The sequence below is a fragment of the Felis catus genome, chromosome B2 (assembly GCF_018350175.1).
Source record: "Felis catus isolate Fca126 chromosome B2, F.catus_Fca126_mat1.0, whole genome shotgun sequence".
Classification (NCBI taxonomy): Eukaryota; Metazoa; Chordata; class Mammalia; order Carnivora; family Felidae; genus Felis; species Felis catus.
The window spans coordinates 31093604-31118469 of NC_058372.1; the positions used below are offsets into that span (position 1 = coordinate 31093604).

The following is a 24866-nucleotide window of genomic DNA, read 5'->3' on the forward strand; positions in this document are numbered from 1 at the left end:
TCTAAAAACTATTTTTTTTGTCTTTCATATTTATATGTAATTCACTGGAACTGAAGTTTGATGTGAGGTAGGGATATACTTTCTTCCTTTCTTTTCTGTATGGTTATCTACTTGTCACAAAGTCATTTATGAAAAAGACTTTATCCACTGTTCTGCAGGGAAGTTTTGTCATATGTCAACATTTGTGAACATTTACGATTTTGTGAACATGATGTGAACATTTGTGTAATGCATTTCTGAGTTTCTCAAATTTCTTTATCATTCTGTTCATCTTGGTATTTGTTAACATAGCCTTACAGAACGAGTTGGGTCTGTACCCTCTTTTTCTATTTTCAAGAAAACTCCATGTAGGATTTGAAGTATTTTTTCTTTGAATATTTGGTAGAACTCACCAGAGAAGTCATCTGGTTATGGAGAAAGATTTTTTTGATTACTGATTCCATATCAATTCATATTTTTAATTTTTTTCTTTATTCATTTTCATAAATTACTCTCCTAGGATTTCAGGGATTATAGTAATAAAGGAATTGGTTTATGAGATTTGTGACAAAGTATGTTACATTTATTTTCTGAAATTCTTAAAATCTGCCCTTTAAAACATATCTACCCAGGTAGATATGTTTGATATTTGGTTTTCTTTCTTTCTTCTTATTTAAAAAATATGTAAGCTCATGTGATCATTTTCCCTAGGTACTCATCATTTTCACTGATTCATATAATTTGTCTCAGTTGGAACAAGTCCAGAGAAGCAGTTTTTAAACTTCTCCTACTGGAAAACTATCCTCAGTTTATTTTTTGCAAACTCTACTTTTTCAGTTTTCTTCCCTACCACTTCTTTTACTGTTTATCACCACCACCACCACCATGTTATTACTTTTCTTAATTTCTTTTCTCTATTCTGTTTTTAAATTATTATCTGTTAATCTGAAGGATCATAAGCATATCCAACCTTCTTTTTCCTTCCTCATAATGTTGCCCAGCCTTTCAACAACCTATAGTTACTGTGCATAAGATGTATTTGTTCTTTTCAAAGTTTTATTTAAACTTTATTTTCCTTTATCTCTGCCTGGATTCTGACCCCATCTGATTTCCTTAAATACTTTTGTATATGTTTCTTCTTAGTAAAAAATTCTAATTTATTATTGACAAGTCAGTTGACTTAATTATCAATGTATTCTTTCTGGAAATCAGTGGACTTAAATATCAAAGGTGTTTTTAATAACTCATTAAAATGCTTAGTTATTGCACAGTTATGAATGAAAATAGCCAGTGTGACTAAAATCCTTTACCACACATTTGTACTTTATAGTTATTAAATAGTAAAATAACTTACCAGTAGGTGGTGCATTTTTTTCTGAAACACAACACAAAAATATGTTTTTAGTTAATCTTTATATATACATCATAATGTCTATCAATAATTTTTTCTAAGATGCACTTTGAAAATGACACTAACAAGGTGCCAAAATATTTGCATCATTTGACTTGAAGCTGTTGACCAGATAAGAGTCCTTGATGTATTAATAGACATACAGTTCAAAGATTGGAAATGACCTTGAGGAACCCAAATGTTGTTTTGTCCCCTGTGTAGTATCTGTACCAAGTGATAAGTCTATGCATGAGATCTAAATGAAGGCATATAATTCCCCTTAGCCATGACTTTCTATCCTTAAATAGAGCTGAGAGATATAAAATTAATATATATACATTTAAAATTCTTCCATTTAAGTTTATGCATATGTTTTATTTATGTTTATGTTTTGCTCTGGCAAAAACTCTTTCATGCTCAACTGTTTTTATTTTTAATTCTTACTTTTCTCTTTTCCTATTCAGTTATTTTACTTCTTCTTCTATTCTTTTTTTTAGTGGTTATTTATTTTTGAAAGAGAGAGAGAGTGAATGGAAGAAGGGCAGAGAGAGAGGAAGACACAGAATCTGAAGCAGTCTCCAGGCTCTGAGCTACAAGTACAGAGCCTGATGCAGGGATCAAACCCACAAACTATGAGATCATGACTTGAGCTGAAATTGGCCACTCAACCAACTGAGCCACCCAGGTACCCCCGTCTTCCTCTTCTATTCTGGCTACACATTATTGGTTTGGAAATTTATTTTTTTTTTAGTGGATAGAATATTTTTTTCCAGCTCCTAATCATTTTTGTTGACCAGTGTTTTCTTTTTTAAATAGAAGTATAGTTGACATACAATATTGTATTAGTTTCAAGTGTACAACATAGTGATTCATCAATGATATACATCACAATATGCTCATCATGATAAGGGTAGTTACCATTTACCATTATATAATGTTATTATAACACTATTGACTATATTCCCTATGCTGTACTTTTCATGCTATGTGTATAATTGATATAAAATATCAGAGACATTTCATGTAGACAAGTTTAAGTGTTTGGAGATAAGTATACACCAATGAAGGATCATCACAATCAATGCCATAAAATTATCCATCACCTGCAAAAGTTTTCTCCTGCACCTTTTGCTATTTTCTTTTCTTTTCTTTTTTTTTTTGCATTCTTTTTAAAATTTTAAATTTTTAAATTTTAATCACCCGGTGCTCCTCATGACAATTGACTCCCTAATCTCCATCACCTATTTTATCCATCTTCCCACCCACCTCCCCTCTGGTAACTATCCGTTTGTTCTCTATAGATATAGATTTCTTGGTTTATCTTGCTCTCACTCTCTTTATTTCCTTTTCCTCACTTGTTTCATTTCATAAATTTCACATGAGTGAAATCATATAGGATTTGTCTTTCTCTGACTTATTTCTCTTAGCATTGTACCATCTAGCTCCATCCATGTCGTTGCAAATGGCAAGACTTCATTCTATGGCTGAATAATATTTTATTGTATATATATGCCACATCTTCTTTATCCATTCACCAATCAATGGATGCTTGGGCTACTTCTTTATTTTGGGTATTGCAAATAATGCTGCTATAAAAAACATACGGTGCACACATCCTTTTGAATTACTGTTTTTTAAATTTATTTTTTACTGTTTTTATTTATATTTGAGAGACAGAGAGAGATGGGGGGGAGGGGCAGAGACAGAGGGAGACATAGAATCCAAAGCAGGCTCCAGGCTCTGAACAGTCAGCACAGAGCGCAATGCAGGGCTTGAACTCATGAGCAATGAGATCATGACCTGAGCCTAAGCTGGACACTTAACTGACTGAGCCACCCAGTCACCCCTGAATTGTTTTTGCATTCTTTGCGTAAATACCCAATAGTGCAATTGCTGGATTATAGGGTAGTTGTATTTTTTACTTTTTTGAGGAAACTCCATACTGTTTTCTACAGTGGTTGCATGATTTTGCATTCCCACCAACAGTGCAACAGAGCTCCTTTTTCTCCACATCCTTGCCAACACTTGTTGTTTCTTGTGTTGTTGATTTTAGCCATTCTGACCAGTGTGAGGTGATATTTCATTGTAGTTTGCTTTGCATTTCTCTGGTTATAAGTGATAATGAGCATCTGTTCATGTGTCTGTTGGCCATCTGTATGTCTTCTTTGGAAAAATGTCTTCCAGTTTTACCAACATTATTTGTTGAAAAGACTGTGTTTTTCCCATTGGATATTCTTTCCTTCATTGTCAAGATTAAGTGACTATATAATTGTGGGTTTATTTCTGGGCTTTCTGTTCTGTTCTATGGATTTATGTGTCTATTTTTGTGCTAGTGCCATACTGACTTGATTACCACAGGTTTGTAATATAACTTGAAGTTGGGAATTGTGAGGCCTCCAGCCTTGCCCCTTTTTTTCCAGACTACTTTGGGTATTTGGGGTCCTTTATGGTTCCATACAAATTTTAAGATTGTTCTATTTCTGTGAAAAATGTTGGAAAAATGTTGGTATTTTGGTAGGGATTGCATTAAATGTGTACAATACTTTGAGTAGTGTGGATATTTTAAAAATATTTGTTCTCCTAATCCATAAGTGTGGAATGTCTTTCTATTTCTTTGTGTCCTCTTCAACTTTGTTCATCAATGTTTTATATTTTTCAGAGTATAGGTTTTTTATCTTTTTGATTAGCTTTATTCCTAGGCATCTTATTATTTGGGGTCCAATTATAAATGGGATTATTTTCTTAATTTCTCTTTCTGATGCCTCATTATTATTGTATAGAAATGAAATAGTTGTCTGTACATTGATTTTGTACATTGTGACTTTACTGACTTCATGTATCAGTTCTAGCAAATTTTTTGATGGAATCATTCAGGTGTTCTCTATAGAGTATCCATCATCTTCAAATAAGGTAAGTTTTCATTCTTTCTCACCAATTTGCATATCTTTTATGTCTTTGTGTTGTCTAACTGCTGTGGCTAAGACTTCCACAGCATAAATGAATAAAAGTGGGGAGAGTAGACATCCTTGTCTTGTTCCTGACCTTAGGGGGAAAGTTCTGAGTTTTTCCCTATCAAGGATGATGTTAGCTGTGGGATTTTCATATATGGCCCTAATTATGTTGAGGTAGATACCCTCTAAACCTATATTGTTGAGGCTTTTATGACACATGGATGTTTTACTTTGTCTGATGATTTTACTGCACCTGTTGAAAGGACCATATGATTCTTATCCTTTCTCTTATTGATGTGATGTATCACATTGATTGATTTGAGAATGTTGGACCACACTTGCAACCTAGGATTAAATTCCAAATGATTGTGGTGAATGGGTGAAGATTTCTTTAATGTATTGTTGGATTCTGTTTACTAGTATCTTGTTGAGGATTTTTGCATCAGTGTTCATCAGAGATATTGGTCTATAGTTTGTTTGTTTGTTTATCAAGTCTTTATCTGATTTTGGTAACAGACTCATGCTGGTTTTAGAGGGTTTTTTTTCATAACATAAATTTAGAAGGTTTTTTTTCTTTTTTTGGGGGGGAATAATTTTTGAAGAATATGTACTAACTCTTTAAATCTTTAGTGGAATTCGCCTGTGAATCCACCTGGTCTTGGACATTTGTTTGTTAGGAGGTTTGTTTGTTTTTTTAATGTTTATTTATCTTGAGAGAGAGAAGGAATGAGAAAGAGCAGGAAAGGGGCAAAGAGAGAGGGAGAGAGGATCTCAAGCAAGCTCTGTACTGTCAGTGCAGAGCCTGATGAAGAGACATGGGGCCCAATCTCATGAACCATGAAATCATAACTTTAACTGAAGTCAAGTATTGGATTTATAACTGATTGAGCCACCCAAGCACCCCTGTTGGAAATTTTTCGATTGTTGATTTAATTTCTTTGCTGGTAATTGGTCTGTTAAAATTTTCTATTTCTTTCTGCTTCAGTTTTTGTAGTTTATATATTTCTAGGAATTTATCCATTTCTTGGAAATTGTGTAATTTTTTGGCGTGCATTTTTTTTATAATATCTTATAATTCTGTGGTATTAGTTGTTATTTCTTCCTCTCATTTGTGATTTTATGTATTTGGGCTCTTTTTCTCTACAACTTTATCAATTCCATTGATTTTTTTCAAAGAACCAGCTTTTGGTTTCATTGATCTTTTCTATTGTGTTTTTGTTTTTGTTTTTGTTTTGTTTTTATATAATTTATGTCTGCTATAATCATTATTATTTCCTTCCTTCTTTCTTTCTCCTGGCTTTAGGCTTCTTTTGTTTTTCTTTTTCTAGCTCCTTTATGTGTGAAGTTAGATTTTTTATTTGTGATTTTCTTGATTCTTGAGGTGAATCTGTATTACTATAAACTTTTCTCTTAGAATTACTTTTGCTGAATCCAAGTGGTTTTGAATCATTTTTTTTCATTTTCATTTGCTTCCATTAGTTTTATATTTCTTCTTTGATCTACTGGTTGACCCATTTTGTCACTTATTTTCTGGTTGTTTCTGAAGATTCTCTGATCCTTTCTCATCTTTCTTGTTCTCATGGTTTTATGTTTTTCTTTAGTATGTATTTGGATTTCTTTCTCTTTATTCCTTGCATATTTATTGTGGTTTTTGATATAGGTTTACCATTAGGTTTAAGTGGCATGTCATACAACCTCCATGTCATTTAACCTCCATGTATTTTTGGTCTTTCCAGACTTTTTCTTTTTTTTTTTTTAATTTTTTTTAACGTTTATTTATTTTTGAGACAGAGAGAGACAGAGCATGAGCGGGGGAGGGTCAGAGAGAGGGAGACACAGAATCCGAAACAGGCTCTGGGCTGTCAGCACAGAGCCCGACGTGGGGCTCAAACTCATGGACTGCAAGATCGTGACCTGAGCCAAAGTCGGCTGCTCAACCGACTGAGCCACCCAGGTGCCCCCTTCCAGACTTTTTCTTGTGGTTGACCTCTAGTTTCATAGTGTTGAGGTCAGAAAAGATGCATGGTATGACTTCAATCTTCTTAAATATGTTGCAGCTTCTTTTGGGGCCTAATATGTGATCTATTCTGGAGAATGTTCCATCTATATTTGAAAAGAATGTGTATTCTGCTATTTAAAGAAGAAAGGTTCTCAATGTATCTGTTAAATTCAAGTATTCCAGTGTGTCATTCAAAGCTATTATTTCTTTGTTGATTTTCTGTTTAGATGATGTGTCCATTGCTGTAAGGGGAGTGTTAAAGTCTGCTACTATTATTGTATATTTTTCTTTCTTTCTTTCTTTCTTTCTTTCTTTCTTTCTTTCTTTCTTTCTTTGAAAGAGAGAGGGAGAGTGAGCAAGGGAGGGGCAGAGAAAAAGAGAGGGAGAGAGAGAATCCCAAGCAGGTTCCACACTGTCAGTGTAGAGCCTTGATACAGGGCTCAAACTCACGAACCATGAGATGATTACCTAAGCTGAAATCAAGAGTCAGACACTTAACTGACTGAGTCACCCAGCTGCCCCTACTATTATTGTGTTATTGTAGATTAGTTCCTTTATGTGTGTTATTCATTGTTTTGTGTATTTGGGTGTTTCCGCATTGGTTGCATACAAATTTACAATTGTTATATCTTTTTGTTAGATTGTTCCTTTTATTATCACTCAGTGTCCTTCGTTTGTCTCTTGTTTCAGTCTTTGTTTCAAGGTCTTGTTTGTTTGAAATAAGTATTGGTACTCTGGCTTTCTTTTGATACCCATTTGCATAAGTGTTTCTCCATCCTCTCACTTTCAATCTGCAGGTGTCTTTAGGTCTGAAATAAGTCTCCTGTAGACAAAATATAGATGGGCCTTATTTCTAAATCCATTCTGCCACTCTCTCTTTTGATTGAAGCATTTAGTTCATTTAAATTCAAAGTAATTATTGATATGTATTCATTGCCATTTTATTACTTATTTTGTGGTTGTTTCTGAAGATTTTCCCTGATCCTTTCTTATCTTTCTTGTTCTCGTGGTTTTCTGTTTTTCTTTAGTAATGTGTTTGGATTTCTTTCTCTTTATTCTTTGCATATTTATTAGTGGTTTTTGATACAGGGTTACCATTAGGTTTGTATATAACCTCTTTTGCATATAATAGTCTGTATTAAGTTGATGCTCATTTAAGTTTGACTCCATTCTTTTCTCCTCTCCTCTCCACATTTTAGGTATATGTGTCATATTTTACATCCTTTAATTTTGTGAGTTTCTTGACTGATATTTTTAATGGAAATATTCATTTTTACTGCTTTTGTGTTTCTTACATTCCCACTGTCATTTCTGGTTTCTCATTTCCACTTATGGAGTCCCATTTAATATTTCTTGAAGGGGTGGTTTAGTGGTCATGAACTCTAATTTCTGTTTGCCTGGGAAACTCTTTAATCTCTCATTCCATGATAATCTTGCTACATAGAGTATTGTTGGCAGCAAGTTTTTCCCATTTAGCACTTTGAATATATTATGCCACTCCTTTTTGGCTTGGAAGGTTTTTGCTGAAAATCCCTGATGGTCTGTGGGGTATCTTTTGTAAGTAACTGTCTTCTTTTGCTTGCTGGTTTTAATATTTTTTCTTTATCACTACTACTTTCCATTTTAATTACAATGTCGTGATTTGGATCTGCTTCCATTGATTTCATTGGGGACTGTCTGTGCCTTCTGGATCTGGATACCTGTTTTCTCCCCCCAGATTAGGGATGTTCTCAGCTACTATTTCTTCAAAACATTTTTTGCCCCCTTTTCTCTCTCTTCTTCTGGGATTCCTGTTGTACAAATGTTATTACATTTGATGGAGTCACTGCATTCCCTAAGTCTATTCTCATTTTGCATAATTCTTTTCTCTCTCTTTTTTTCAGCTTTATAGCTTCCCTTACTATGTCTTCTAGGTCACTGTTTTGTTTCTCTGCTTCTTCAAACCTGTTGTCCGTTTCATCAAACATGTTTCTCATTTTGTTTATTGAGCCTGTCATCTCTGCTATGTTATTTCTTATGTCTGTGTTAATGGTCTCACTGATGTTCTCCATGCTTTTTGTAAATTCAGCGAGTATTCTTATTATTGCTTTAAATTCTCTATCAGGCATATTACATATATCTGTTTTACTTAGTTCTGTGACCATGACCTTGTCCTGTTCTTTCACTTGGTACAAATTCCTCTGTCTTCTCATTTTGTCTAAGTGTCTATGCCTTATAGTCTCTGTGTTAGCAAAGTCAGTTTTGTCTCCTATTTTCAAGCACAAAGACTCTGAAGAAGAGGTCCGTAGTGCCCTGAGGTGCAGTATACCCTGTTCCACAGGGCCTGGAACTTCTGGGAGTGTCTCCAATATATGATGTGTGTGCTCTGTTATGTCCTAGCCACTTTATCCTTCAGGCCAGTCATCTGCAGAGGCTCTTTTTACCTGTTGTGAGCAGTGTTTGGTCCCTGGTCTGAATGTGGTGTGTTTTTAACTAGGTGTGCTCTGGTCTGCTTATGAAATTAGACTTGTCACTATTGCCACCAAAATGGAGGCTCAACAAAACTCCCAAGTCAGGAGATGCATGTTGGGTAGGGTCTTCTGGGGCAGGCAGCCCCCATTGCTTGGACTGAGGCAAGCATGAGTGGGAAGGGAAGTTCTACCAGTGCATGGGAGGGGTGGCAGGGCTTTGAATAACCTGGTTAGGTTGTAAGTGTTGGTGCTGTGATGGTTACTCTAGGTGTATTTATGCTGTATTTATGTACTTATGCTGAGGATAAGGGGAGGAAAATGGTGCCTGCCAGTTGCTTTGTTTCCGGAGTTGTTTCTCTGTGAATGTTGCCTTCTGGGACATGCTCCAAGTCAGGCAACTAACCTCCCCACTGTGTGCCCCAGGTACTCTTCAGATTACTATTTCCATACTATACATCCGTGGATTGTTTGCACTGCCTTTTTCCAAGAGCAGCCCAAATGCCCTCTGAGCTCTCACACAGCCAGCACACTGACCTTTAGAACTCTGGTTCTAAAGCACACTGGTGAAAAAACTCATAAAATTTGATCCCTCTCATTTTTGCAAGCTCATTGCTATGGGGATTCTTCTTCCAGTGTTGGTTCCCCTGTGTGCTAGCCTGTCTTTCACCCTTCTCTGTGACCACAACTCCCTCTCCACCACAGTGCCCATGATCTGTTTCTCACTTAAGGTATGTCTCTGCACTTCCTACTTTCTTTGATGTGGCTTCTTCTCTGCCTTTAGTTATACAGTTTGTTCTGCCAGTCTTCAGGTTCATTTCTGGGGTATTTAGGATGATTTGACAGTTATTTTGTTGTATTCATGGGAATAGGTGAGCCTAGGGTCCTCCTAATCTGCCATCATCTTTCCCTTCTCTCTTTTGTTTTCTTGTGCTATTTATTTTCTATTTTATTTTATTTTTTTTATATTTGAGTTAGTTAAAATTCACTGTAGTCTTAGTTTCAGGAGCAGAATCCAGTGATTCATCTCTTACATATGACACTCAGTACTCATCCCAAAAAGTGCCCTCCTTAATGCCCAATCACCCACTTAACCCCCACCACCACTAACCCCCTTTTCCAACAACCCTCAGTTTGTTCTCTGTATCTAAGAGTCTCTTATATTTTGCCTCCCTTTCCATTTTTACCTTATTTTTCCTTCCCTTCCCCTATGTTCATCTGCTATGATTCTCCAATTCCACATATCAGAAGAATCATATGATATCTGTCTTTCTCTGACTGACTTATTTTGCTTAGCATAATACCTTCCAGTCCCATCCATGTTGTTGCAGATGGCAAGATTTCATTCTTTTTCATTGCTGTGTATACACACACACACACACACACACACACACACACCACACGTGCGTGCGCGTGCGCGCACACACACACACACACACATATATATATATATATATATATATATATATATATATATTCTTTATCCATTCATCAGTGGAGGACATTTGGGCTCTTTCCATACTTTTGCTATTGTTGATAGTGCTGCTATAAACATTGGGGTGCATGTGCCCCTTCAAATCAGCATTTTTGTACCCTTTGGATAAATTCCTAGTAATGTAGTTGCTAGGTCATAGGGTAGTTCTCTTGAAAATTTTTGAGGAATCTCCATATGGTTTTCCAGAATGCCTGCACCAGTTTGCATTCCCACCATCAGTGCAAAAGTGTTCCCCTTTGTCTATATCCTGGCCAATATCTGTTGTTTCCCGAGTTGTTAATTTTAGCCATCTGACAGGTGTGAGGTGGTATCTCACTGTGGTTTTAATTTGAATTTCCCTGAGGATGAGTGCTGCTGAGCATCTTTTCATGTGTCCATTAGCCATCTGGATGTCTTCTTTGCAAAAGTGTCTATTCATGTCTTCTGCCTATTTTTCCACTGGATTACTTGTTTTTAGGGGAGTGTTGAGTTTGGTAAGTACTTCATAGATTTTGGATACTAACCCTTTGTCTGATATGTCATTTGCAAATATCTTCTCCCATCTGTCGGTTGCCTTCTAGTTTAATTGATTGTTCCCTTTGTTGTGCAGAAGGTTTTCATCTTGATGAGGTCCCAATAGTTCATTTTTGCTTTTGTTTCCCTTGCCTCCAGAGACATGTCAAGTAGGAAGTTGCTGCAACTTAGGTCAAAGAGGTTGCTGCCTGTTTTCTCTAGGATTTTGATGGTTTCCTGTCTCACATTTAGGTCTTTCATCCATTATGAATTTATTTTTGTGTATAGGGTAATAAAGCTGTTCAATTTCATTCTTCTGCTTGTTTCTGTATAGTTCTATCAGCACCATTTGCTAGAGTCTCTATAAACTGTCTTTTTTCAATCAGATACTCTTTCTTGCTTTGTTGAAGACTAGTTTGCTGTATATTTGTGGGTCTTATACAGGGTTCTGTGTTCTAGTCCATCAATCTATGTGTCTGTATTCATGCCATTACCATACCGTCTTGATGACTAAAGCTTGGTAATATAGGTTAAAGTTCGGGATTTTGATGCTCCCAGTTTTGGGTTTTTTTTCCAACATTGTTTTGGCTATTTTGGTCTTTTCTGGTCCCATAAAAATTTTAAGACTGTTCATTCTAGCTCTGTGAAGAATGCTGGTGTTATTTTGATAGGGGTTGCATTGAATGCATTGAATTGTTTCGGGCAGTATCAACATTTTAACAATATTTGTTCTTCAGACCCATGAGTGTGGAATGCTTTTCCATTGCTTTGTGTGTTCTTCATTTCCTTCATAAGATTTCTATAGTTTTCAGCATACAGATCTTTTGCCTGTTTGGTCAGGTTTATTCCTAGGTATCTTATGGTTTGGGGTGCAATTGTAAATGAGATCAATTCTTTGATATCTTTTTCTGCTGATTCATTATTGGTGTATAAAATTCAACTGATTTCTGTACATTGATTTTACATGCTGCAACTGTGCTGAATTCATGTATCAGCTCTAGCAGTTTTGGGGTGGAGTCTTTTGGGTTTTCCACATGGAGTAACATGTCATCTGTGAAGAGTGAAAAGTTTGACTTCTTCGTTGCTGATTTGATGCCTTTCATTTCTTTTTGCTGCCTGATTGCTGAGGCTAGGATTTCCAACACTATGTTGAACAACAGTGGTGAGAGTAGATTTCCCTGTCATGTTCTTGATCTTAGGGGAAGAGCTCTCAGTTTTTCCCCATTGAGGATGATATTAGCTGTGGGCCTGTCATGTATGGCTTTTATGATGTTAAGATATGTTCTTTCTATCCTGACTTTCTTGAAGGTTTTTATCAAGAAAGGATGCTATGTTTTATCGAAAGCTTTTTCTACATTTATTGAAAGGATCATATGGTTCTTATCCTTTCTTCTATTAATGTGATGTATCACATTGATTGATTTGCAAATGTTGAACCAGCCCTGCAGCCCAGGAATAAATTTCCCTTGATCATGGTGAATAATTATTTTAATGTGCTGTCAAATTTAATTTGCTGGTATCTTGTTGAGAATTTTTGCACCCATGTTCCTCAAGGACCTTGGCCTATAATTCTCCTTGTTAGTGGGGTCTTTGGTTTTGGGATCAAAGTAATGCTGGATTTATAGAATGAGTTTGGAAGCTTTTCCTCCATTTCGATTTTTTGGAGCAGTTTGAAAAGAATAGATACTAACTTTCCTTTAAATGTCTGGTAAGGGGCGCCTGGGTGGCGCAGTGGGTTAAGCGTCTGACTTCAGCCAGGTCACGATCTCGCGGTCCGTGAGTTCGAGCCCCACGTCAGGCTCTGGGCTGATGGCTCGGAGCTCGGAGCCTGGAGCCTCTTTCCGATTCTGTGTCTCCCTCTCTCTCTGCCCCTCCCCCGTTCATGCTCTGTCTCTCTCTGTCCCAAAAAAATAAATAAAAAACGTTGAAAATAAATTTAAAAAAAATAAATGTCTGGTAAAATTCCCCTGGCAACCATCTGACTCAGGACTCTTATTTGTTGGGAGATTTTTGATAATTGATTCAATTTCTTTATGGTTATGGCTCTGTTCAAATTTTCTATTTCTTTCCATTTGAGTTTTGGAAGTGTGAGAGTGTATAGGAATTTTTCCATTTTTCCAGATTGCCCAGTTTGTTCGCATATAATTTTTCTTAGTATTCTTGTAATTCTTTGTATTTCTGTATTATTGGTTGTGATCTTTCCTCTTTCATATGTAATTTTATTTTGGGGGATCCTCTGTCTTTTCTTTTTGAGAAGTCTGATTAGGAGTTTATCAATTTTGTTTATTCATTCAAAAAGCCAGCTCTTAGTTTTATTGATATGTTCTACAAGGTTTTTTGTTTTTTTGTTTTTGTTTTTTGATTCTATAACATTTATTTCTGCTACAATTTTATTATTCATCTTCTTCTGCTGGCTTTGGGCTTTATTTCCTGCTGCTTTTCTAGCTCCTTTAGATGTAAGGTTAGGTTGTGTATTTGGGACCTTTCTTGCTTCCTGAGATAGGCCTGAATTGCAATGTATTTTCCTCTTAGGACTGCCTTTGCTGCATCTTAAAGGGTTTGGGCTGTTGTGTTTTCATTTTCATTGGCTTTTTTTAAAAGCCAATGCATGTATGTATTTTTAAATTTCTTCTTTAATTTCCTGGTCAACCCATTCATTCTTCAGTAGGATGTTCTTTAACCTCCATGTATTTGGGGGCTTTCCAAACTTTTTCTTTGGTTGATTTCAAGTTTCATAGTGTTGTGATCTGAAAATATGCATGGTATGATCTCAATCTTTTTGTACTTGTTGAGGGCTGATTTGTGGCCCCATCTGTGATTTATTTTGGAGAATGTTCCATATGTAGTCAAAAAGAATGTGTATTCTACTGCATTAGGATTAAATATTCTGAATATATCTGTTAAGTCCATCTGGTCCAATGTGTCATTGAGAGCTGTTGTTTCCTTATTGATTTTTTGCCTAGATGATCTTTCCATTGCTGTTAAGTGGAGTATTAAAGTCTTCTACAATTATGGTGCTATTATCAATAATTTTGCTTATATTTGTGATTAATTAATTTATATATTTGGGGGCTTCCACGTTGGGTCACAAATATATAATTGTTAGTTTTTCTTGATGGATAGACTCCTTAATTATAATATGCCCTTCTTTATCTCTTGTTATAGTCTTTGTTTCAAAATATAGTTTGTCTAAGTATGACTATTCTGACTTTCTTTTGACATCCAGTAACATGGTAGATGGTTCTCCATCCCCCTCACTTTCAATCTGCAGATGTCCTCATGTCTAAAGTGAGTCTCTTGTAGGCAGCAGCATATGCATGGATCTTATTTTTGTTTATCGATTCTGCTGCCCTATGTCTTTTATTGGGGCATTTAGTCCACTTACATTCAGAGTGATTATTGAAAGTTATGAACTCAGTACCATTGTGTTGTCTGTAATTTCATGTTTCTGGTGATGTTCTCTGGTCCTTTGTAGTCTTTGCTGATTTCCACTCAGAGAATCCCACTTAGGATCTCTTGCAGGGCTGGTTTAGTGGTCACAAACTTTATTTTTTCTTTGTCTGGGAAAGTCTTTACCTCTACTCTATTCAGAATGACAGCATCTCTGGATAAAGGATTCTTGGCTGCATATTTTTCCTATCAGCACATTGAATATTTCCTGCCACTCCTTTCTGGCCTCCCAAGTTTCAGAGGACAGGAATGCTACTAACCTTATGTGTCTACCTTTGTAGGTTAAGGTCTATTTGTCCCTAGCTTCTTTCAGAATTCTTTCTTTACCTTTATATATTGCCACTTTCACTATGATATGTCATGTGTTGACCTGTTTTTGTTGACTTAAAGGAAGTTCTCTGTGCCTCTAGGACTTGGATGCCTGTTTCTTTCCCCAGATTAGGGAAGTTCTCAACTATAATTTGTTCCAATAAACCTTTTGCCCCTTTCTCTCACTCTTCTTCTGGAAGTCTCATGATACAGATAATTGTTTTGTTTCATGGAATCACTTAGTTCTCTAAGTCTCCTCTCATGATCTAGTAATTCCCTTTGCCTCTTTTTTTCAGCTTCATTATTTTCCATAATTTTATCTTCTCTTTCACCTATTCTCTCCTCTACTTCTTCAATCCTGCTGTCACTGTACCTAGTTTACTTTGCATCTCAATTATAGCATTTTGAAATTCATCCTAACTAGTTCTTAGTCTTTGATCTCTGCAGTAAGAGTTTCTCTGGTGTCTTCTATGCTCTTTTCAAGACCAGCTAGTGGTCTGATGACTGTTATCATATATTATTGTGCAGATATATATTAATTTTATCTGTTTTGAGCAATAAATCAGTGGAAATCAGCAAAGACTACAAAGGACCAGAGTACATCACCAGGAACATGAAATTACAGATAACACAATGGTACAGAGCAACAATCTCTGGCTATGATTTCTTTTTGAACTTTATTTTGGGGAGAATTTCTCCATTTTGTAATTTTGGCTACATTTCTCTCTTTTGTGTGTTTTAAAAGTGTGTTATGTGTCCTGCACCTTAGAGTACTTTTATATTAAAAAAGGGTCGTATACTGCCAGGGCCTGGCACTCATGGAAGTGGTTTTGGTGTATGTTGTATGCACTTTGTTGTTGTGTTTTGGCTACTCTATCCCACTGCAGAGATCTGCAGAGCTCGGTCCTCTGCAGAGCTCCTTCTTGCTTGTAGTAGTGGAATGTTTGGACCTTCACAGATGTGCTTTAATTTGTTGAAGTAACCCTGGGGAAAAAAGGAGAGGGGAGTGGGTCTGATCCCATAAAAAGAGAAAAATAAAAGGGGAGAAAAGAAATCCAAATAGAGAATCAAAAAGATATAAGGCTAAATCAAGATAAAGAGAGAAGAAAATAAAGAAGAAAGAAGGTGGAGAAAGAATAGAATAAAAATGCTTGATCAAAAAAATTATATATATATAATTTATTTTATATTTTCATGGTTAAAGCACTTAACATAAGATGTACCCTCTTAGCAAAAGTTTAAGTATACAATAGCTATTGTCAATAATAGGCCTTAGGTTATACAGTAAATTTCTAGAACTGAATTATTTTGCATAACTGAAACTTTGCACCCTTTGATGGACACCTCTTGATTTTGCTCTCTCTTTCTCACCACTTCTTCTTTTAAAATGTTTATTTTTTAAAGAGAGAGAGTGTGGAGGAAGGGGCAGAGAGAGGGGGTGGGGGACAGAGGCTCCAAAGTGGTTTCCATTTTGATAGCAGAGAGCCCAATGAGAGGCTCAAACTCACAGTGATGAGCTGAAGTTGGATGCTTAACCAACCCAAGCTCCCCTCTTTCTCACCATTTCTATTTAACATAGTACTAGAAGTCCTAGCCAGAGCAATAGAAAATAAAAAGAAATGGAAGGTGTCCAAATCTGAAAGGAAGAAGTAAAATGGTCTCTGCTTGCAGATGATATGAGCTAATATGTCGAAAACCCTGAAGACTTCACAAAACCCTTCACAAAACTATTAGTATTGATAAATGAAGTCAGCAAAGTTACAGGATAGAATATCAACATGCAAAAATCAGTTGCATTTGTATATACTAATAATGATTTACCTGAAAAGGAAATTAAGAAACTATATCGTTTACAATTGTATCAAAAAGATAAACATACTTAGGAATAAACTTAATCAAGAAGGTAAAAATACTTATATAGTGAAAACTTTAAAACACTGATGAAAGAAATTAAAGAAGACACATATAAAAGGAAGGATATTTATTTTCATGAATTGGAAGAATTAATATTGTTAAAATGTCTGTATTACCCAAAGCAATCTGATCTACAGATTCAATTTAATCCCCATCAAAATCCCAATGACATTTTTTCCCCCAGAAAAAATGCTAAACTTGATATGGAAGTACAGAAGACCTTGAATAGCCAAAGAAATTTTGGGCAATAACAAAGCTGGAGGAATACACTTTCTAATTTCCAAATATAATACAAAACTATAGTGTGATACTGGTATAAAAATGGATATACAGACAATGGAACAGAAGAAAGTCCAGAATTAATCTCACGCATATATGGTTAACTGATCTTTGACAAGAGTACCAAGAACACACAGTGGGGAAAGAATAGTTTCTTCAATCAGTGATGTTGGGAAAAGTGGATATCCACATATTAAATAATGAAGTAGTTTTCACCGACAAATTAGGAGAAAATTTTGCCATTATGTATCTGATAAAGGGTTAATGTCCAAAATATTAAAGGAACTCATACAACTCAACAACAATAACAACCCAAAATAAGCAGATTAAAAAATAAACAAAGGCCCTGGACAGATATTTCTCAAAAGAAGACATACAAATGGCCAACATGTATGAAAATATTCTCAATGTCACTAATAATCAGGAAAATGCAAATAAAAACCACAATGAGATAGCACTTTACATCTGTTTTAATGGCATATATATATATACATATATATACGTATATATACATATACACGTATACACGTATATGTATATGTATGGCATATACATATATACACATATATACGTATATATACATATGTACATATGTACGTATATATATACGTATACATATATACACATATATATGGCATATATATACGTATATATATACGTATATATATACATATGTACATATATGTATACGTATATATATACGTATATATACATATATATGTGTACATCTGTGTACATATATACATATGTACATATGTATATATTCATATATATATACTATATATATTAAGTATACAATAGCTATTGTATATATACATATGTATATATACATATATACATATATATGTATATATACGTATATGTACATATACATATATATGTACATATATACACATATGTACATATGTACATATACATATATATACATATATATACATATATACATATATATGTGTGTGTATATATATATATATATATATATATATATATGAAGGGACCCTTCATACACTGTTGGTGGGAATGTAAATTCTACAGCTACTATAGAAAACACTACGGAGTTTTCTCAAGAAGCAAAAAATGAAACCACCAAATGATCCATCAATCCTAATTCTAGTATTACCCAAAAGAATTGAAATCAGTATCTCAAAGAGAACCCTGCACCCCCATGTTTACTGCAGCATTATTCACAGTAGCCAATTCATGGAAGCAATACAATGATAGATGAATGGATAAAGAATATGTGGAATATATACACAATTGAGTATTATTCTGCCATTAGAAGACAATCCTTCTGTTTGTGACATGAATAAAATCAGAGGACATTATGCTAAGTGAAGTAAGTTAGACATAGAAGTACAAATACCGCATGATCTTAGTTACATGTAAAATCTAAAATAACCAAGTTCATAATAGCAAGAGTGGAATGGTGATTGCCAGGGGCTAAGGGAGAAATAGGGAGATATTAATTAGTCAAAGGGTACAACTTTTGGTTATATAAAATGAATAAGTCCTAGAGTTCTGTGCAGCATAGTGCCTATGGTCAACAATATTGTATTGTATGCTTCAAAATGTGTTTCAAGGGTAGATCTTACATTAAGTGTTCTTATTACCAAAAAGAAAAAAAAAGAGATTAAGAGAGAGAGAGAGAGATAAAGAAGAGAGATGAAACTTTTGATGGTTAATGGCATATATTGTGGTGATGGTTTCATGGATGTATATTTATTTCCAAATTCATAAGTTGGGTACATAAATTATGTACAGCTATTGCGATGTCTAAAAATTTAAAATAAAAAAAACAAATACCATTACAGATAAATAATAAAATCAGTAAAAAAAAAACAAACAAAAAGAATATAGTAGAACATGGAATATTAAGAAGTAATTCTAATGAGTCAAATAGCTGCTGTAGGAAATTGATGTACCTTACTATAATTCCATAACATTTTTAAATTATGTATGTAATTGGTTGAACAATAAAAATATTAGAGGAAAGCCCCAAATATCAGTAATTTTAAAAATCTTTTGTATGAATTCACAATGTAATAAAACACTATAAGATTTCCAAAGTTTATAAAGACACAATTTATTCCACGTCTTCTTTGTCCATTCATCAGTCAATGGGTATTTGGCTATTCCATAATTTTGGCTATTGTTGATAATGCTGCTATAAACACTGGGTGCATGTTTTCCTATTTTGATTATAGTGTACACATACATTTAAGTTCTTTTCTACCTTTTATTACACTGTAGAGTCTAGACTTAACCATCTTCATAATTGTCATTCCTAATTATAATATAATAGTAAGTTGGATTATTTAACTACATTCTGCTTAGCTATTCCTCTAGAGCTATGTGTTTAAGATCTTTGCTAGATTTTGTTGTAGTATACAGTATTTTCTCTTAAAAACATGAATATATCTATTTCCTTATAACCCCACCAACACTGAGTTTTGTTAATCTAAAAATGATAGATATTAAGTCATTGCATATTTAATTCATATTTCCTTAGCAAAAGTAGAGACTTAATAGTTCTATTTCTGTCAGCATTTTCTGTTATATGAATTAACTACCTAGGACAACACTTCTCTTATTAGTACCATCTATTAATTAGTACCCTTTAATTTTTCCTTAAGATTTTGCTCTATTTATTGAATGCAGAGATTGCTAAGGAATAAATAATTTTTTTCCCAATAGGAACCAGAAACAGAAATAAGGGAAAAAAAGAAATTCAAATCTAATGGACTTTAGAAGGTAATTTACTAAAGGATGATCAAGTTTCTGGTAAGAACTAAAACCAAAAAGAAAAAAAAAACTAAAACCAAAAAGGAAAAAAAAATAGAATATGTTTAGGACATGGGAAGGTATAAAATAAAGGAATTAATATAGGCTTCAGGATTAGAACAAAGTTGTCAGTCGCGGACTTCAGTGGGCACCTCACAAAAGAGATATGCAAATAATTTTTTTAATGGGAGATAATTATGTTTTTTAAAAGAAAATTAAAAGAGTTTAAAGCTTCCTATCATTTAAAAAGTTGACCCATTTGGTGGCTTTCACTGTGCTTTCTCTTTCTGCTTTTGAAGATACAGGCTTTACCACACTTTTGCATTCTATCCAGTGCAAAGATAAGGTTGAAATTAGGGAAAGTGGTAGGTAGAACATTATGCTCTTTTCCATCACCCCTTTCTTTTTTCTCTAAACTGGACTCTCTTCATTTATAGTATATAGAATATATATTTTTATTTATTTAAAAAAATTTAAGTTTATTTTGAGAGGGAGTGAGCAGTGGAGGGGCAGAGAGAGAGGGAAAGAGAGAGAATTCCAAGCAGGCTCTGCACCATCAGCACAGAGCCTGATGTGGGGCTGGAACTCATGAACTGTGAGATCATGACCTGAGTGGAAACCAAGAGTCAGATGCTTAACTGACTGAGCCATCCAGGCGCCCCTAGAATATATATACATGTATGTATATGTGTATATATGTATATACACATATATATGCATATACACATTTATACATATGTATAATGTATATGTATAGATGTATAATGTACATATATACATTATATAATACATATTATACATATATATAAATTTTTTAATGTTTATTTTTGAGAGAGAGAGAGAAAGAATGAGCGGGGGAGGGAAGAGAGATGGAGACACAGAATCTGAAGCAGGCTCCAAGCTCTGAGCTGTCAGCATGGAGCCTGACGTGGGGCTTACACTCATGAAAGGTGACATCATAACCTGAGGCGAAGTTGGAAGCTTAACCGACTGAGCCACCCAGGCACCCCTAGAATGTATATTTTTTAAAATGGCTATTAAGTTTTCTGTTGTTCTCTTAGTTAATCAGTGCAATTAAATTTTCCTGGATACTATCAGTAATCTACAAAATGCTGACTAATGGGAAATAGTGTGGAATGAGAAGTAATACTAAGATTTGCAGAGCTTGATATGCTAATGATCAGATTTTGCTAAAGGTCTTCATACATTTTGGTGCTCAGAAACCATTCAAACTGAGAAATAGGAATGGAACTTACTGAGGATGCTCTCAATATTTCCTAAAATACAAACACAAATAAATAAATTAGGGTGGTTTGACTGATAGAAGATTAAGGATCTTCTTAGCATTCTTATCTCTGTCAAGAATAACACTCCAGACCTTCCAATACTTGGTACTATGAGCCAATGGCAAGAAGTCTTTATCTTTACAGTTAGATTGTATTTATTCTTTTTCATTTTATGAGTACGATTAAAATTTTATGCTAAATAAGTTTCTGCGAAAGGAAGAGAGAAGCTAAAACAAATAAGCACTCTTATATGTGAAAAGCTGAAATTATTTAAGGTAGAGTCTGCAAAAGTTTCTCATAATTCTAAATGGTAAAGGGCATTAGTTAATGAATGCAAAACTTACCTGTTGTTGCTGAATATTTTCCTAAAATAAAACATAAGAGAGTAAGTGTGGTGTGGTTTGCTAGCATGCTTGATAAGAACTTCATTTAGGCTTAAATTATCTTGGAGCACTAATATCAGGTCATTTATATTGATTAAATTATCATGTGCCAAGCACTTGTATAAGAGCTTTATGTGATTGAAATTTATTTAATCTTCAGCATCCCTATGATGAAGATTCTGCACATAGAGGTTACTCAAGGTCGCACAGCTAATAATTAGTGGAGCCAGAAGCTGCCCCCAAGAATCCAGGATCTAGTCTTGCTTTGAAAATTACTTTTTGGTCAATTTGGCATCATTATGTCAGTATTGGTCTGAGTCTCTTAGACTTTTTTTTTTTTGTAATGTTATACTCCCATTTCCTTTATTGTTATTTTTAAGAGTAAACCTGGAACTGGTATCTAGATTTGTTATACTCTAGAGTCTTCATGTAATTCAATCTATTTCCAATTTTTTTTCAAGAGGAGATTTCTACAAAAGGAATCAGCCATCTTAATAAATTATTATATCAGTGTACTAAATAATACAATGGTGGACAAAGTGCTTTAGGAACACAGAGGAAGAAGTGCTACTCTTATGCCTTCTTCTCAATCTCTCTTAATGTGTTGATAAATTTTGGAAATTTTTGAGCTCTACTCTTATGGAAGACAGCTTGGTTATAATGAAAGGATATTTCCTTAACAAGGGATAGGGTGGGGATACAGCATGGTACAATGGGAACGGTATTGGTAGATGCATTAAAGTCAAAATGAAAGGTAAAAGTAATGGAAGAAATTGTACACGAATATCTTCATGAGGTTTAGGTTGGGTAAAAAACAAACCATAATGTGAAAAACTGATATATATGATTATATCAAGTTATGAATGAACAGGTTAACCAGGAAATTAAAGAAGAAATTAAAAAATACATGGAAGCCAATGAAAACGAAAACACAACAGTCCAAACCCTTTGGGATGCAACAACAGGAGTCCTAAGAGGAAAATACATTGCAAGAAAGGTCCCAAATACACAACCCAACCTTACTCCTAAGGAGCTGGAAAAGGAGCAGCAAATCAAGCCCAAAGCCAGCAGAGGAAGGGAAGTAATAAAGATTAGAGCAGAAATAAATGATACAGAATCTAATAAAACTAAGAGCTGGTTTTTTGAAAAAAGAAACAAAATTGATGAACACCTAGCCAGACTTCTCAAAAAGAAAAGAGAGGGGACCCAAAAAGATAAAATCAGGTATGAAAGAGGAGAGATCGCAACCAATAACACAGAAATACAAATAATTATAAGAGAACACTATGAAAAATTATATGCCAACAATTGGACAATCTGGAGGAAATGGAAAAATTGCTAGACACTCTCATACTACTAAAACTCAAACAGGAAGAAATAGAAAATTTGAACAGTTCCATAAACCATAAGGAAATCAAATCAGTTACCAAAAATTTCCCAACAAATAAGAGTCCTGGACCAGATGGCTTCCCAGGGGAATTCTAACAGACATTTTTTTTTATATGAAATTTATTGACAAATTGGTTTCCATACAACACCCAGTGCTCATCCCAAAGGTGCCCTCCTCAATACCCATCACCCACCCTCTCCTCCCTCCCACCCCCCATCAACCCTCAGTTTGTTCTCAGTTTTTGAGAGTCTCTTATGCTTTGGCTCTCTCCCACTCTAACCTGTTTTTTTTTTTCCTTCCCCTCCCCCATGGGTTCCTTTTAAGTTTCTCAGGATCCACATAAGAGTGAAACCATATGCTAACAGACATTTAAAGAAGAGTTAATACCTATTCATCCCAAACTGTTCCAAAAAATAGAAATGGAAGGAAAGCATTCATACTCATTCTATGAAGCCAGCATTATCTTGATTCCAAAACCAGACAAAGACCAACTAATAAGGAGAACTACAGACCAATATCCATGATGAACATGGATGCAAAAATTCTCAAAAATATTCTAGCAAATGTGCATTAAAAGAATTATTCTCCATGATCAAGTGGGATTTATTCCTGGGCTGCAAGCCTGGTTCAATATTTGCAAATCAATCAACATGGTACACCACATTAATAGAAGAAAGGATAAGAACCATATGATCCTTTCAATTGATGCAGAAAGAGCTTTTGAAAAAATACAGCATCCATTCTTGATAGAAACCCTCAGGAAAGTAGGGATAGAAGGAACATACCTCAACATCATAAAAGCCATATACGAAAGGCCCACAGCTAATATCATCCTCAATGGGGAAAAACTGAGAGCTCTTCCCCTAAGATCAGGAACATGACAGGGAAATCTACTCTCACCACTGTTGTTCAACATAGTGTTGGAAATCCTAGCCTCAGCAATCAGGCAACAAAAAGAAATGAAAGTCATCAAATCAGCAACGAAGAAGTCAAACTTTTCACTCTTCACAGGTGACATGTTACTCCATGTGGAAAACCCAAAAGACTCCACCCAAAAACTGCTAGAGGTGATACATGAATTCAGCACAGTTGCCGCATATAAAATCAATGTACAGAAATCAGTTGAATTTTATACACCAATAATGAATCAGCAGAAAAAGATATCAAAGAATTGATCTCATTTACAATTGCACCCCAAACCATAAGATACCTAGGAATAAACCTGACCAAACAGGCAAAAGATCTGTATGCTGAAAACTATAGAAATCTTATGAAGGAAATGAAGAACACACAAAGCAATGGAAAAGCATTCCACACTCATGGGTCTGAAGAACAAATATTGTTAAAATGTTGATACTACCCAAAGCAATTCAATGCATTCAATGCAACCCCTATCAAAATAACACCAGCATTTTTCACTGAGCCAGAACAAACAATTCTAAAATGTATTGGAACCAGAAAAGACTCTGAATAGCCAAAGTAATGTTGAAAAAGAAACACAAAGCTGGAGGCATCAAAATTCCAGGCTTTAAGCTGTGTTACAAAGCTTTAGTCATAAAGCCAGTATGGTAATGACACAAAAACAGACACATAGATCAATGGAACAGAATAGAGAACCCAGAAAAGGATCCACAAATATATAGCCAACGAATCTTCAACAAAGCAGGAAAGAATATCCAATGGAATAAAGACAGTCTCTTCACCATATGGTGCTGGGGAATCTGGACATGGACATGCAGAAGAATGAAACTGGACCAGTTTCTTACATCATACACAAAAATAAATTCAAAATGGATGAAAGACCAAAATGTGAGACAGAAAAACATCAAAATCCTAGAGGAGAAAACAGGCAGCAATGTCTTTGACCTCAGCCACAGCAACTTCTTACTTGACATGTCTCCAGGGGCAAGGCAAATAAAAGCAAAAATGAACTATTGAGATCTCATCAAGATGCAAAGCTTCGGCACTTCAAAGGAAACAATCAACAAAACTAAAAGGCAACTAACAGAATGGGAGAAGATATTTGCGAATGACATATCAGATAAAGAGTTAGTATCCAAAATCTATAAAGAACTTACCAAACTCCACACCCGAGAAACAAATAATCCAGTGAAGAAATGGGCAGAAGACATGAATAGACACCTTTCCAAAGAAGACATCCAGATGGCTAATGGACACATGAAAAGATGCTGAACATCACTCATCATCAGTGAAATACAAATCAAAACCACAATGAGATACCACCTCACACCTGTCAGATGGCTAAAATTAACAACTCAGGAAACAACAGATGTTGGTGAGGATGCAGAGAAAGGAGAACA

At 34.9% G+C, this 24866-nt stretch overlaps 1 protein-coding gene across 36 annotated transcripts in view; it reads right to left on the reverse strand.

Moving 5' to 3' along the window:
- TSBP1 (testis expressed basic protein 1) overlaps positions 1-24866 on the reverse strand; it is a 220018-nt gene that overhangs the window by 65259 nt on the left and 129893 nt on the right. For 35 of the 36 annotated variants that reach the window (XM_045057354.1, XM_045057353.1, XM_045057351.1 and 32 more), the window contains 3 exons: positions 21117-21137; positions 20743-20763; positions 1334-1354 (listed from right to left, as the gene is read on the reverse strand). In XM_045057354.1, coding sequence (XP_044913289.1) covers positions 1334-1354; positions 20743-20763; positions 21117-21137 — 63 coding nt within the window. The remainder of the gene's footprint in view (positions 1-1333; positions 1355-20742; positions 20764-21116; positions 21138-24866) is intronic. The other variant, XM_045057334.1, reaches the window with a different exon arrangement.